Below are 14,957 nucleotides of genomic sequence, written 5' to 3'. Positions count from 1 at the left end.
AAAGAGTGGACCCGCACTGACCCAACTCTCGTTATTAATATACTTTACAAGGACAACCAAAAAAAGGATGCTGCATGGAATCTCATAGCAGAAGAAAAAGAACAGGTTAAATCAAAAGAAGTCCACCTCTCTTTCTGCTTCTCTGTTGAGCACAGACTTTCTGTATGTTTGTCGTTGTGAAATGCCACATGATCGCGCGCGCGCGGTCCCGCGAAACACGTTGGGAAGTGGGCGGCGACGGAGCTGCCGGACCGCAGCTGTGCGGAGCCGGTGTGGATTGACAAAAAAATTGACCCGTCCGGAGCACGCAGTCAAGACGCACCGCACCGCAACCGCACCGCAACCGCATCCAGTGAAAACCCGGGGTAAGAACCACTGCTAGCAATTGATTAAATGACAATGTCAGATAGTGTCAGGGTTACCTGTTTGACGTCTATTAAACACGACAAAAAAAGAGAGAAGACACTCAGTTCAGGGCTTGCAAGGAGAGAGGAGAGGAACTGACTGACACAATTCACTCCTACACTCTCTAAAGATTCCTCTCCTCACCCTCTCTATTTATTTGGTTTTCCACGCCCCTAGTTACATGGGTGTTCCAACCCTAAAATGCAAATGCAAGGCATAGTTGGAACACTGCTCGGCTCAAACCGTTTTGCTGCGTTAGATGTTTTGGTTCTTCAGTGTCTTGAGCAAAGCAATTCTTCATTGCAAGCAGTTCTTCATTACATCAAATGTATGATAACTTATTATTTACAATTATTCCTATAGACAGTTTCACTTTTTACATGTATAGACTAATTAAAGTTTAAAGGGTTTTTTTTGATTGTTTTGTTAAGTACAATAAGAAAGACACATCTCTGGGTAGTAAATCTTAACATTTGCTCAATAAACACATCCTAATATGGTCTTGACAGACATACATTTTCCAGTCAGGTGTACTCAGACTAAATATCAGGAAAAAAAAAATCCTTTGACCATATGCTGCCCAGCGGGCCTTCTACTTACGAAGACTCAATCCTCGACCTCATGTGGCCTGAGTCCGTCAGCAGTTCCTATAGACATGAAAAGGCATCGATATCGACTGGACTACCCAATCCCTTAAACTGAAGCCAGTCAAGCGCCTGTGGGATATCGCGTTGCTGCCGACACCGCAACCATGACATATCACAGATTTAGCCTGATTCAGGAGATTCCCTCTCATGACCTGTAGGGAGTGAACACAGAGGCACATATTTACTGAGGTGGTTGTGTAGAGAAAATTCACAAAAGTTGCATCAGCATGTGAGGTTTTTCAACTTTAATTTGAGCATGATTTTGAGCCCATTCCTCACTAGTTAATAATTTGGGTTGAACACCCTTCAATTATTTTCTTAACCCTTGTTATTTTTGCTTTGTATTGACCCCCGGATTTAAAAAAAATAAAAATAAATAAATAAAAAAGATAGGTTTAAGGTTTACTGGTGAACAAAATGAACAGGGTGAGCCTTTTAATCAAATCTGGCTCATCTTCGCCTTGAATTCATCAAGTTCTGAAATTCTCAATGCAGTTTAAGGAATACTGTTACTTTGTTGTTTTGCTAGATGGCTTGACTAGAATTGCTCAACTTGACATCGCAAATCATACAGTTTAGACTATTTATAGAGCGTTTTAAAACAACCACCGCTCTTTTCTTCAGAACCCAGGGGCATCAGATATAATGAAAACAGCAAAGGCCCCAGAATTGAACCCTGTGGAACACCATTCATATGAAGTACATGTGAATTCCTATTGCACATATTTGTCCGAACACTTTCTTTTTTGGCTCAACATAGTTAGTTTAAAGGGATTACAATAACAAAGAAACCACACAACAAGAGTCACAAGTCGACTACTAGGTGCACCAAATTCCCTGCAGCACATGCCAAGCAATGTAGCGGCCAAGCGGGGCATATCATCACCAATCATATGAGTCAGGCGTGTGTCTTTACCTTCGGCAAAACCTTGGGATTCAATTGAACCCAGGTTAAGAATCCCTGTCCTAAACTAATGACACTAATCAGTAAAGATCAGAAATATTACATTTATTGAGATGCGGGATCTTGTTCGTTCACTGCTGAAGTTCTATTCCATATTGCATACCCGTCGTGTGGCTTGCTGATTAACACAAACGAGCAAGCAACAGCAAAGGATGACAGTTAAGAAAAAGATTTACATCGCTGACCTTCAACAGAATGACCCACACCCTTTGTCCGTTAATTCCCCCACATCACCTTCCCTCCTTTCTCCCCTCTGTGCTATAAATCACTAACTCATTCATTAGGCTGCTGACAGCGGCAAAACGCCCACTGGGGTCTAAAGAGGAGGCTGGACGGCCGGAAAGGAGAGGAGAGGAAAGCCACAAAGACAGAAATGGATGGACGAGAGGGGATGGCATCATTTAAACCCCTGCACTCTCATTCCAAAATGCAACCCCCCAATTTCCATGTTAATTTGCCCATGACAAGGGAGATGGATGTTCACGACTTTTTGGCTGCTGTCTGTGATACATACACAGAGAGAGGAAAGTCAAATAAAGCCTTCCTATGGGGAGATTGGGACGTGGTTGTGAAAGGCAAATGGACCTTATTGAGACAAAACCAATGAGGCTAGAAATAAAATGTTGCAGTGAAAGCACCACTTGGGAATGACAATTGCTGTTTACTCTTCTCAGATCAGAAGCACTGCTGCATTGTATGTGGAAAATTATGACGTGAAATCATCTTGAATCTTAACGTTGTAGCAATGCCGTTCTTAGCAGGGACCTCAGTAATAATTCCCAAATAGTCTTACAGACTACTAAGGTTGCCATGGCAACAGCTGAGCCTACTCCTCTTATTACAAGTCATATATTTTTTCAATTTGAGGTTACAGTATATTAATAGTAGGCAGGGAGCAGTGACCCAACAGATGGATATTTATTAATTTAATAATATTTAATAGTGAATATAAACATATATATATATTTTTGTCAGCTATAATCTTACAGGATTTTGTCAACTAAAACTAGATTAAAAAGAAAACAATTCAGGAAGCAATGTTATGACCAAAACTTTCAAAAATATGACCAAACCTAAATCAAAATTTGCGAACATTTTTTTTATTATTAATATTTTTGACACTGTTTTTAATACAGTGAATGTAAACTGAAACGTTAACGGTAGGCTACTGTCTGGTGTTTTCCCGTTACTGTTTGTAAACACAACGTTCAAAACTGACGCTGGAGGAAGCGAGGAGAGCAGCCAACCAGGAACGAGCGTGAAACCAGTCCACCAATCAGGAGTGGGGGTTCAAACAGTCTCTATAAAAATGACCGTATATCGTTTCCCTCTAAATTAATAAGAAAAAAAGGAATGTCAAAGACGAATTTGTTTGTATCTTTCTGTTTTCTTGAAATTTACTGTTCACATGAATTTAAAAGTGGGCTGTTTTCTTACATTTATGAAAGACTTAAGCCCAATTCACACTGGCTGCGGAACGGACGCGGTGCGGGGATGCCACAAGGATAGAACGCATAAAAGTCCACCGGCAATTCACACCAGCTGCGGTGCGGAACGGAAGAGGTGATGCGGAAGGTTTCCGCAAGCGTTCTATTTTTTCCGGACGCCGCATACGGATTTTCATGAAGCTGAAGAAATGACACGAGCCGGACAGGAATCGGGCGTCTCGTATCAAGATAAATCTGGTATATTTCAAAATAAAATAGTTTGCGAACTCGTTTTTTGGGGGGAGGGAAGCTAGCTAGTTAGCTACATAGCATGACATGAGTCGGACATTTAAGACAAAAAAAAAAAAAGAGCTCAGAATGAATTAAACATGACAAAATGACACTATTAAACACAAAATGTACTTACCCATGGTAGAAGAGACATGGTAGAAGTCCCAGAAATAATGTCCAGCCCTAAGACAAACAACTACTCAGTTACACAAAATAAATCTATAACTCCCTCAATCACACCGCTTTTCCATCTCTCACTGTTATTACCCATGTGAGCAATGAAGTCTGTTTGCAAAATGGAGTCCCCAGCAGGAACACCCAAACTATGTATTGAGGCGATGTCAGAATTCAGGATTCTTCCCCACCAAAAACGTGGCATTTCCAGAGGTGTTAACTGTTGAATACCAAATGACATGGATCTTGGGGGAAAAAAAAAAAAAAAAGACGGACAAGCACTGATAGAAGGGTACACAGGGCGCTGAAGAATGAAGTAGCAGCAAAATTTTGTATATTACGCAACTCTGGACATTTCACCGCCAACTTCGCTCCTACGATCAGTGAGACATAAGAACCCCTCCACCACGATAATGTCAATATTTTTGTACTACTATTTATAACTGGTTTACTTGTAGGAAAATGCTTGTAATTTGTTTTGTGAGAACATAATCCTTCCCACAATTTAGCAGTTCATCATCATGAGGGCCATCATGAGCAACTCTTGCAGTAAATCAGAAATACTGTCTTTTACACAAACTGCAAAGCACAGCGTTTCCCCTGTAATCCTCGTCTTGTATCTGGGTCACTCGGGTCAAATGGAACTGGGGACGTTGAGTAAAGAAGGGCTTTACTGTCTGCTCCATTTATAAGCTGCGTTGCACCAGCCCAGTCAGGATCAGCTTTTTATGTGTGGAGTATTTAAAAACAAGCTTTGTCCTTTGCCAGTTATTCTTCAGCAAAATGCGACTGCAAGACAATTAGGAGAAAAGTTGAAGCAGGAAAAGTGACATTTCAAGAGAGGCAAAGATCAGTGTTAACAAGAATTTGCACTGTGCTGCATTTTCAATCAATTTGTGTGAGAATGTATGCGTGCGCGCGCTTTTGCGTACAAGAGAAAAGGGATTATCCTTCATCTGTCTCCTTCACTTAAAGCCATATGTTTCTACACGAAGCCCCAAGCTCCACTGCGCCGCACACACTAGCTGACAGATCACACTGGAGAGGCTCACATGATGAATCAAGTCATACTTGTGTAATTATCATGCAAACAAACACACTGTAAAACGCTTGCATGGAAATTACGTCACATTTATGTATTTCACATTTTATTTTGGATCTCATGAACATTTTAAATGTCAAATCTTAAAAAATAAAAAATAAAAATAAAGTAAATGGCAAACCTGATTCCATTCCAACAAAATAAATCTGTTAAATTAGTTACAAAATAAAATAAAAATTCAAGCATATATGATCTCAGATTAGTTAAATGTAATGCAAATACATTGAAACATATATTTTCTACTTCTCTAACACGACAACTACAGTTTGCATATAAAGACAATTAATATATACAAATCTTGTAATAAGTACAGAAGCATTGAAATGCCACTGTGGACAAAACATTTTGACTGGCGAGTACATTTGAACGTATTTAAATACACAGTTGCAAATACGTTTGAAAATATTCGCAAATACATTCAACCGTACTTTTATGTACGTACGTTTATTCTGAACTTTATTATGTCCGTTTGCCATTTTTCCCCCCATAATGCAATGGGGTATTGACTTGAGCATTCACAATAATGCCCCGTGGCTTTATTGGAAAATATGCTATGCTTGTAGCATTTAGCCTACAGGTATGTTCAAATGTATTTGCGGTTTTGTCCAAATGTATTTGTAAATACATTTGAACATACGTTGGCTAGGGGTGTCAAAATCCGTGTGTTCATTTTGAGTTAATTTATTAAAGTTCCTTTAATGCCACTCATTTTTAAACGCGCGATTAATGACCGCCCCTTACTTGGAAAGCCTTTACTGGGAGAATTGGAGTCGCAACGCAGCGGACACATCCACGTCAAAATTTTGCAGTAATAAATTTAATGATAATGCATATATTTGGAGAGACTGGGGTCAAGTTGTAATTTACAATTTAAAAAATATGCAAATTTCACAAGGTACTTCATGTTAAAGATTAGATAGTCCTTAATATGAAATTTGCACTGAGCTTTCACCAACGTCTTACAAATTCAATTATGCCATCTAGTGGCAGAAAAATGACCTCAACACATATCACGATCACACTTGTTTTTACAGTACACTACATCTCTTTTAATTTTAACTCAATGTTATGATTTATGAAACTAGTATGAAACCTATAAAACATATTTTAGTGTATCTTCACAACAAATTTTAAAATTTGTGATTAATTGTGAGTTAACTATTAAAGTCATGCCAGTCAAAAATGTTTACTGTCTAATGTCAATAATAAATTGATATATGTTCACACATCTTTAAATTACCACTAATGGATTTACAAGGCTGCCATAATATAGGTGATGGTGGTGGTTGGGAGTGATGACAGCACCTGACTGACAGGGGCCCTAAAACTAGCATTTCAATTTGTGGCATTGACTTGGAGGGGCCCAAAGTCAGATTGTTTTAATGAAGCACCAAATCCCTGGCGGCACACTTTCATATTTATCCTGACATAATAATCCGAATGTGTGCAAGTAAATCAAAAATTAGAAGCAACACACTACTTGATGGGCTGTCAGCTCTTATAAAATCCTGCAGCAAACATGAAAATCAGCTGTGAGAAAAGCTCACTTGGTATTCCTTGTGCTTAATGATTATCTCACTGGCTTTGTGTCTTTTTCAAAACATAGCAGGTGAGAACATTCCAAGAAAGCTTTGTTCTCATTATCCTCCTCTCTATTGAGTGACAGCAATACAGTGAGGGGAAAAAAAAATAACGTCATTTGCAGGATGACACATACTGTCACATACGTCTATAATGTGACCTGAGGAAACAATTACAGAGATCAGAGAAAAACGACAAAAAAACAGAATAGTCAAACATAAAACCTGGATATTCACATATTCTTGGAAACCATTAAATATTTTAAGGTTTTTACATTATACATACATACGGGCTGTGAAGACAAAACTGTGTCTAAGCCAGTGGTGTCCAAACTACGGCCCAGGGGCCATTTGCGGCCCGCCATCCATTTTTCAGTGGCCGGTGACATATGCTAAAAATGGCATTTGACTGAAATAAAATAAACAAAACAAAAATGTTTGGAGATGGTCAAAGTAAGAAGGAAGGGTATAGAAAAACTGGTGCTATTAAAGGTTATTTTAGTCAACTAAAACTAATGAAAAAACTAAAACTAAAATTCAAAAAACAATATTGTTACCAAAATAAAATAAAAACGAAAATGCTCTTTAAAAAATAAAAACTAACAGAAACTACATTTTATGTTTACAAAACTAACTAGAATTATAGCAAACGTCCTTCGTTTTAGTCTTTGGTAATTACGTTAATGCATGAGCCTTTGGGGATAATTTTAAATGTGATTTTTAGTAGATTTATTTTGATATAAACCGGAATAATGACGTTTGAAAGTATGTCACACAGAAGTGACGACATCTAGCAGCAACGAATAGAAAAGCACATTCAGATGGCGTTGCTCCCATGGTGTTTTTTTTAAATATTGCGCTCAAGTAATACACATTTTAAAAAAAACTAAAAAAAACTAATACTAATACTGAAACTAACAAACTAAACTAAAACTAAGCATTTTTAAAGAACAAAACTAATAACAGAACCACCCTGAAAACTAATAAAGACTAACTAAAATGAAGAATTCCAAAACTATCATAACCCTCCTGCCATATTACAAATAAATTGGTTTATATACTGTAGCATTTTTCTAAATAAGCAAAAGCACAAATAAATTATTTGTACAATTTTTAGGACTAAACAGAATTTCTCTTCATAACATTATGTGGCCCTTGAGTCCTTCTGATTTTCTGTATGTGGCCCTCAAATTAAATAGTTTGGACACCCCTGGTCTAAGCGCTTTGATGTGAAGTAGTTGTGACAAACCTGAGCAAATGTTTTAAGTGTTTAAGGGTTTTGTATTTCCGCCATAATAGTGGGCTCTGTACTGTGCCTCCATTTCGTCCATCCAGTTCATGCTCCAGTCCCACGCAGGAACAGCGTCCAGCTCTCTGAGCGTGTTGCCCTCAGCACAAAATGATGGATACAGGCCGCTGAGAGGGGAAGCTGGTGGAGAAAAGTCTAAACACATAAGTGGAGAGTGTGTTAATGTGTATTGACAGTACTTGTGAGAAAGAGGGATTATACAGTATAACAGTACAATACACAACAGGCACAGTTGCACATAATTTACACAATTAGATATTTTTTTGGTCAGAGTAACTTTTAGGTTAGACTTTGTCTTGTGACTTGCGCATACTCTGCTACTCCACCTTGGTATGTGCACACACACCCCTCACATGAACAAAAGCGCTAATCTGCAAAGGCGACTGAAACGTTTTCTATCTATGGGAAAGCTGAATCTGACAACAAGCCAGACAAGAACAGTGGTGAGATTTGGGATTATTTTTAAAGTAAGGACACCATCTAGTGGATGAACACAAAAGTGCATACTAAAATGAAATGGTTGCGATAGTGCGGCAGCCTTCAGTCAGATGTTTGGTGAATGACTGTGAATGATGCCGAGTACAGAAATTATTTTCTTTGCCTTATTAATACATGATTGAGATACTGAATTATGTTAACATAAAGTTACAAGTCAGATAACCGCATAATGTATGTAAAAAACAACAACAGTGCTGTTAGGCTACTTGATTTTACTTTCAGCACTTCCTGTGATATTTTATCTTACTGTTCTGTTAATGGTCTTGAAGAATGAGCATTAAGAACCTCACCTTAGGCTAGCCATGATTTAATTGTGAAGCAATAACAAAGAACAGCTGGCTTAAAATATGTCAGCGCAGAGCGTTTTTTTTTTGTTTTTTTTTGCAGATGAACGAGCGCAGCAAGACTATTTGACGTTAAAAATAAACATTGAAGGCCACCATATGGCTATAGAAATGTGTGATTACTCCCAAGCAATTAGTGAATAAAATAATAATGTTGCAATACACAATAATTGTACAATGAAATAATAATCAATGTTATAACTAGACATAATCCTGCAAATATAATATTTATAATGGTCTTGGATTGTATTACAAAAATGTGATTACATTGGCACCGTGCAATGTCGTGAGGGATCATCGGGAGTGCCGTGGGAAATTATCTTATTTCACTACATTTTATGAAAATGTATTCATTACAAATGTATCTTTGTTCATCTATTCATGTCAGTTTAAATGCTATTCCATCAGATGGCAGATGATACAATAAACCTGTATATCCACATGTAGTATATAACATTCAAATTTTGGGTTGATTTCTCACAAAGTCAATTTGTGAGTAAAACCCATTCACTCTCAGCCATTTTCACTGAAACAACCCCCTTTGCTCCCGGCTGTTTTACTGGATTTTAACTGATTTTGCTAGGCCCACAGAATATTGTGTTCTCTTCCTATAAACATATGGAACCTACCAAAGGAAAGTCTATTCTTTCATTAGGAAGAAAAACCTATATTTGTATCCGTTTCCGTTTTGCAGAAATTAGCATTAGAATATAGCTAAGTTTCATCAATAGTCACATTCCTCCATTGAAACAAACAAAAAGAGCTTGTTGCAACATGGCCCTGGCTGATCTCTTATGCTCTGCAGCCACCTGCTGGTCGTTTTTTGGAATAACTACCATTGCTTTAAGCCACCTATTAATGTCAGAAGCTCCATCAAAGCCTTCTGTATGCTTTTGCATACAAAGACATGAAAAAAAAAACAAAAAACAAATACATTTTTGGGAGTAAAAATATAGTTATCATTATTATTTCAGAATTCATACTTACATACATTACATTAACTAGAAACCTGCATCGCATTGTGGACAAAGGTAGAGTGAAGAAGAAAAACAGAAGAAGAATAAAGAAGAAAAATCATTCATGTTAAGTTGGCAACTAATGTGTGACACGTCATTAGTTTGGTACAGCCCCTCATGGCAACAAGCAAAGGGACGATCTCCCCAGATAGCTCGCTAGTTTGGCATGCAGCATCCGCCACACATGGATTTACTATTTACAGCACCAAAAGGTTCAAAAACCAACCAGGATTCTCCCTTTGGCCACAATGTGATGTGGGATTCTAGTTAAACTATTTTAATCTTGAAATAAATGAGAAACTGAAGTTTCGAATACAACCAGAATTCATTCACTGTTATCATTATTGGGGAATGGGGAGTCGAAGCTCTATACTGTACAAGTCGGACCTGAGTATAAGATATAAGTATAAGTCAAGCCAAGCTATGAAAAAAAGTGTAACTTCCAGTCCAAAAAATCCAGTACGTACTTGTTTGAGTCAGAAAAAGGTTGAGGACCATTGACATAGTGGCAATGTTTTTGCAACAACACTGTAAGATTCTTTCTCTGCTTACCTGACAACGAAGCTCCAGAAACAGACTCCATTGTCAGAAAGTGGGCAAAGTTGCTACTGGCATTAGTGTAGCAGCTGTCTACGGAGCTGATTAGACTTGTACGGGCACTTGCAAAGTTTTCATCCGTCATTGAGCTCCAGGTGTTCCATAGGGAGCTGTCCCAGTCACTGTAACAGGAGGAAGGTGAGCTTTGAAGGCGAGCATGATGCAATCCAATCGCCGGGGCCTCAGAGGAAGTGTCAGGGGGTCCCTGAGCAGGAGGGTTGCGCTCACTGTTTTGCTCCATGTTGGTGGTAAGAGGGCGGAGGCAAGAAAGGGCACTGCTGAGAAAATGATGACTTGGTCAGCTATTGACATTCTTTTATTTGAAATAAAGGTAGAATCAATGAAAAAAAAGGTTGTGGGTCAGACTTTTTTTTTTTTAAATTGCATTTATACCTAGATTTCTCGTGTTTGGGATTCAGCTCCAGACACCGAGTGGCTTCCTGTGCAGTTAGCGTGCCATCCTGTTCTTCATCCAGAGCTCTGCTGGACAGTGAAGCGGATAGAGGGCTGTAGGAAGGGTAGTTAATGTTGGTGGTGGTGGTGGATCCTGGCTGTAGATAGTCGCCTGACGTATCACACACTGACTGGAGTGAGCCCAGATCCATTGTTAGCTTGGTGGAGCGACTGGATCTGAGAAGATTGTGAAACAAGGCGCCCTTTCTTTTAGTGTTACACAGACCGATGCCAAACATTGCAGTTCCTCTTTATAATTAGCTCCTCAGAACAATAAAACAATGTGCTCAGTGTTTGTACAAACCTTTCAGCACTGTAGACACAATATAGGCATCATTTACCAGTGAAAGTGGAGGAAAAAAAGCATTAGCTTGCTAATCAGAAATTAGAGAAGAAAGAAGATACGGTTTCATGTAGTTATTGTAAATACCTGTGAGCCTCTAAAAGCACCTTTATTAGCAGAGCCTAACCTCTGTTAGCTTTAATGACATTCACTAATGGCTTCCATCCTTTTTTATACTGCTTATACCATGTTTAACTCATTCAAACCCAAAAACGTGTAAATACGTTTTTAATACTTTGTCCTTCCCTCCCAAAAATGTCTTTACATGTTTTTTTTTGTTTTTTGTTTTGTTTTAAAGCAAGAGCGTACAGAAGGCTTTGATGCAGCTTTTGTCATGAAGAGGTGGCTTAAAGCAATGGTAGTTATTACAAAAAACGGCCAGCAGGGGGCAGCAGAATATAAGAGATCAGCCAGGGCCATGTTGCAACAAGCACTTTTTGACAAGTGTTTTAACCAGGTAAGTGAATATCGATGAATCTTAAAAGGGGTTGCTTCAGTGAAAATGGCTGGGAGTGAATGAGTTAAGTACTATGCCACAACAATTCGTGTGCTTTGAGAGATCGACATCATTGAAACATCCAATTTTACCCAATTGGTCTGAAAATTAATATTTATTTACTGCAGTTTTTTTGTTTTTTTTAATCCATCTATGACGAATGGACAGCTAAAATGATGTCAGTAGTTAGGGGGGCCACCATTTTTCATCAGTGCCCCTGAGGGGCACCTAACCTGAGGTATAACAAAAATGCCATTTTAAATATGGTCAAAACATGTGCCAGACAGCGAATACGAAAAATCTGTGAATAAATGTGGGCCATTGAAATGAATTGAGCAAAAAAGGAAAATTATATATTTCTTTTTAAATCTTCAGAATATGCTGATAAACCTCCAATATGGGAGTACCATTAGAATGGGGGATTTATTTATTTATTTTAATTCATCAAGGGCCAGCGAGAGAGTGGGCGTGAGCCACATGCCCATTGCTAATCTATGTCAACAACATAGTGACGGCAGAATAATTAAATCAGGGGTCACCAACTCCAGTGCTCAAGCGCCTCTATCCTACAGGTTTTAAATGTTTCCCTCATGAAACACGCCTGATTCAAATGATTAAGATCGTTATCAGGTTTCTGTGGAGCTTGCGGATGAGCTGATCATTTCAATCAGGTGTGTTGGAGGAGGGATACATCTAAAACAGGGGTGGCCAAGTTTGGTCCTCGAGAGCCCCTAGCCAGCCCGTTTTCCATGTTTCTCTCCACTAACACACCTGATTCACGATCAGGATCGTTAACAGGCTTCTGCAAAGCTTGCTGATTAGCTGAACATTAGATTCAGTTGCGCTGAAGGAGGGAGACATGGAAAACAGGCTGGATATAGTGGCTCTCGAGGACCGAACTTGCAGGATAGGGGCTCTTGAGGACCGGAGTTAGTAACCCCTGAATTAAATGCTGAATGGCAGCAGTGGGGGGGGAGGCTGAAGCCAGCTAGCTGAAGGAGGTAGTCAGTTAGTGGGCACAAAAATAGAGCGCTAACCAGTCTCTGCACGTTTGTAACATGTTTCAAAAGTGTTTTGAAACAAACTTATGTAATGAAAAAAATTACATGCCAAATATCAGCCCCAATTACTGGCCGATAGTCTATCACTATTTCTGATATGTGTCTTACCCTTCATCTGAGGTCAGACTGTGCATGTCTGCAGCTTCCTCCAAGTGAAATCGATGTGGTGGTGGCCGCACATCTATCAGGTGTAGTGACGCAGAATTCTGCAGCACTCGAGGACTGTCAGCAAACTGATTATACTCTGGATGTCCGAAGTGTACAGACATATAACAGAAAGGTTGAGATTGCAACTACAACATCAGAAGACAATTATAAATGGAGGTGTCAGTGATGAGTGGTTGAATTTTTAACCATACCGAGCTGACCCGATGGCACATGACTGAATCTCTGTTGGACATAAGATGGGGCAACCTGGTTCCTGATTTGTACTATGGGTACACTGTTCACTGCATGCAACTCTGCAGGGAAAAATAAAACAATTGTCATAACTCAGGCAGAATTATTCATAGCATTTAAATTAAATAAAACCACTGGAAACTCAAACAGCACATATCAAATTATCATATTTTTGTGAGCAAGTTTAATTAGTTTGTGGAGACTGAGAAAAAAAAAAAATCTTACTGTCGCTTTGAAAGTAGTCATTGAAAGACAGCATTCACAGACATTCACCAGAAAGGGAACATGAATATTGCATCAACAAAGTCGTAATATTATAATATAATTCACCATTATCACCTTGCTTGATGTGGCTCTTCTCCCACGACTCCCTCAAAACACCCATTTTGGGCTGAGGTCTTATGGACTGTTTCCATGGCAACATCTCTCTACTAGTGAGAGGTGAGGTCTTAGGCTGAGTGAATATCTGAATGGTCTCAAATCCTTGCTGTTGTGGCAGACCATGAGGCATTTTGGGGTAATGCCTGGGACTGTTGAAGGTCTTGAGCCCATTTCCCATGAGGTCAACGTAAAAGGTGCCGTAGACGCCACAGCTGTCAGTCACAATAGGAACAGCTGGGTCCCTGCAGCTCGGGCCCTTCCTGGTTGGCACTCGAAAGTCTGATGAAACATGCATTCAAATATGATTGGTGGTATGTAATTCACTGTCCAAGGGAGCCAAAATGAAATAGTCCACAACCAAAATGCAGCAACTGGAATAGCCCTGGATTATTATATATATATATATATGATGGACTATTTCAAGTCGTGTAAATTTATAGAACATTAAAAATAAATTAAAAAAATAATCCAGTTAGGTTATGAAGTTCACATGAAATAAATGCCGTCCAGAGCCCCTCATAAATTAGGACACTAAAGTGTACTTGAATTTGCCAATACCAAAACAGACAAACATAATTAATGGTGCTAGTGTTAATTTCGTTAAAAAAAATTTTACCGGACGAAAATTAGACTCGACTAGACCCTCATTAAACAATAATAGGGACTAAATCAGTATGCATTTTCGAGTAAAAAAAAGACGAGACGAAAATGTAGCTCAATAAAAACTGGACTAAAAATCTATAGACATTTTAGTTCACAAACAAAGATAGAAAATTATCATTTTGTAAAATCCTGTCTCTGCTAATCTGTCACTAACACACAGTGACACAAACACATTATAGACACAATATCGCTACATTAAAGTATAAAACCGCTATGCTTCATTTTAGTTGAAGGGAAGAAATGTGGACACAAGTTAGCTAGAAAAGAACACAACAAACCTGTAGAAACACATCGCAGTTCAAGACATTGTGGTAAATTAACAAAAAGTTTGGTGGTGGTTGCTGATAATGTAAAATTAATCCAACTGCTATAAAGTTCCAACAATGTTAATCAGACTGCTAAGCTAACTAATGCTAGCTAACTTACTAGTTTGTAGCATGGAGTTATAATATCCACTTGTTTATATACTGTAATTGTGTGAGAAGTTTTAAATCAGAAGATGAGAGAGGATTTTATGTCAAGTAATTTTACATAAAATGGAAATGTTCAATATCTTTATAAAATAAAAAGCTAACATGATTGCCGTGACTAAAACTAGACTAACATGTTGAGAGGATTGGTTGACTAAAACTAGACGAATAATTTTTTTTTTTCTAGAACTAAAATTAACTTATAGTCTACTAAAAGGAGAGTAAATAAAAATGGGATTAGGTTTACTGATAAAAAACTAACAAGTGGATTAGAAACTGGACTAAAACTGAGATTAAATTTTAAAATGGCTGATAAAATTAAGACTAAATGGTGCAA

At 38.4% G+C, this 14,957-nt stretch overlaps 1 protein-coding gene across 6 annotated transcripts in view; it reads right to left on the bottom strand.

Annotated features, from left to right (window-relative positions):
* Positions 1–674: 674 nt before the first annotated feature.
* Positions 675–14,957, bottom strand: part of robo4 (roundabout, axon guidance receptor, homolog 4 (Drosophila)) — a 41,160-nt gene continuing 26,877 nt past the window's right edge. For 4 of the 6 annotated variants that reach the window (XM_077505785.1, XM_077505788.1, XM_077505789.1 and 1 more), the window contains 6 exons: positions 13,446–13,766; positions 13,067–13,168; positions 12,816–12,951; positions 10,748–10,984; positions 10,310–10,632; positions 5,079–8,034 (listed from right to left, as the gene is read on the bottom strand). In XM_077505785.1, coding sequence (XP_077361911.1) covers positions 7,853–8,034; positions 10,310–10,632; positions 10,748–10,984; positions 12,816–12,951; positions 13,067–13,168; positions 13,446–13,766 — 1,301 coding nt within the window. In that variant the 3' untranslated portion in view covers positions 5,079–7,852. Of the gene's footprint in view, positions 1,205–5,078; positions 8,035–10,309; positions 10,633–10,747; positions 10,985–12,815; positions 12,952–13,066; positions 13,169–13,445; positions 13,767–14,957 lie in introns of those variants that run through there. The other 2 variants (XM_077505786.1, XM_077505787.1) reach the window with 2 other exon arrangements.

The sequence above is a fragment of the Festucalex cinctus genome, chromosome 18 (assembly GCF_051991245.1).
Source record: "Festucalex cinctus isolate MCC-2025b chromosome 18, RoL_Fcin_1.0, whole genome shotgun sequence".
In the NCBI taxonomy this organism is placed as follows: domain Eukaryota; kingdom Metazoa; phylum Chordata; class Actinopteri; order Syngnathiformes; family Syngnathidae; genus Festucalex; species Festucalex cinctus.
The sequence above is the reverse complement of the archived record's forward strand: the minus strand, read 5'-3'. Positions and strand labels throughout refer to the sequence as shown.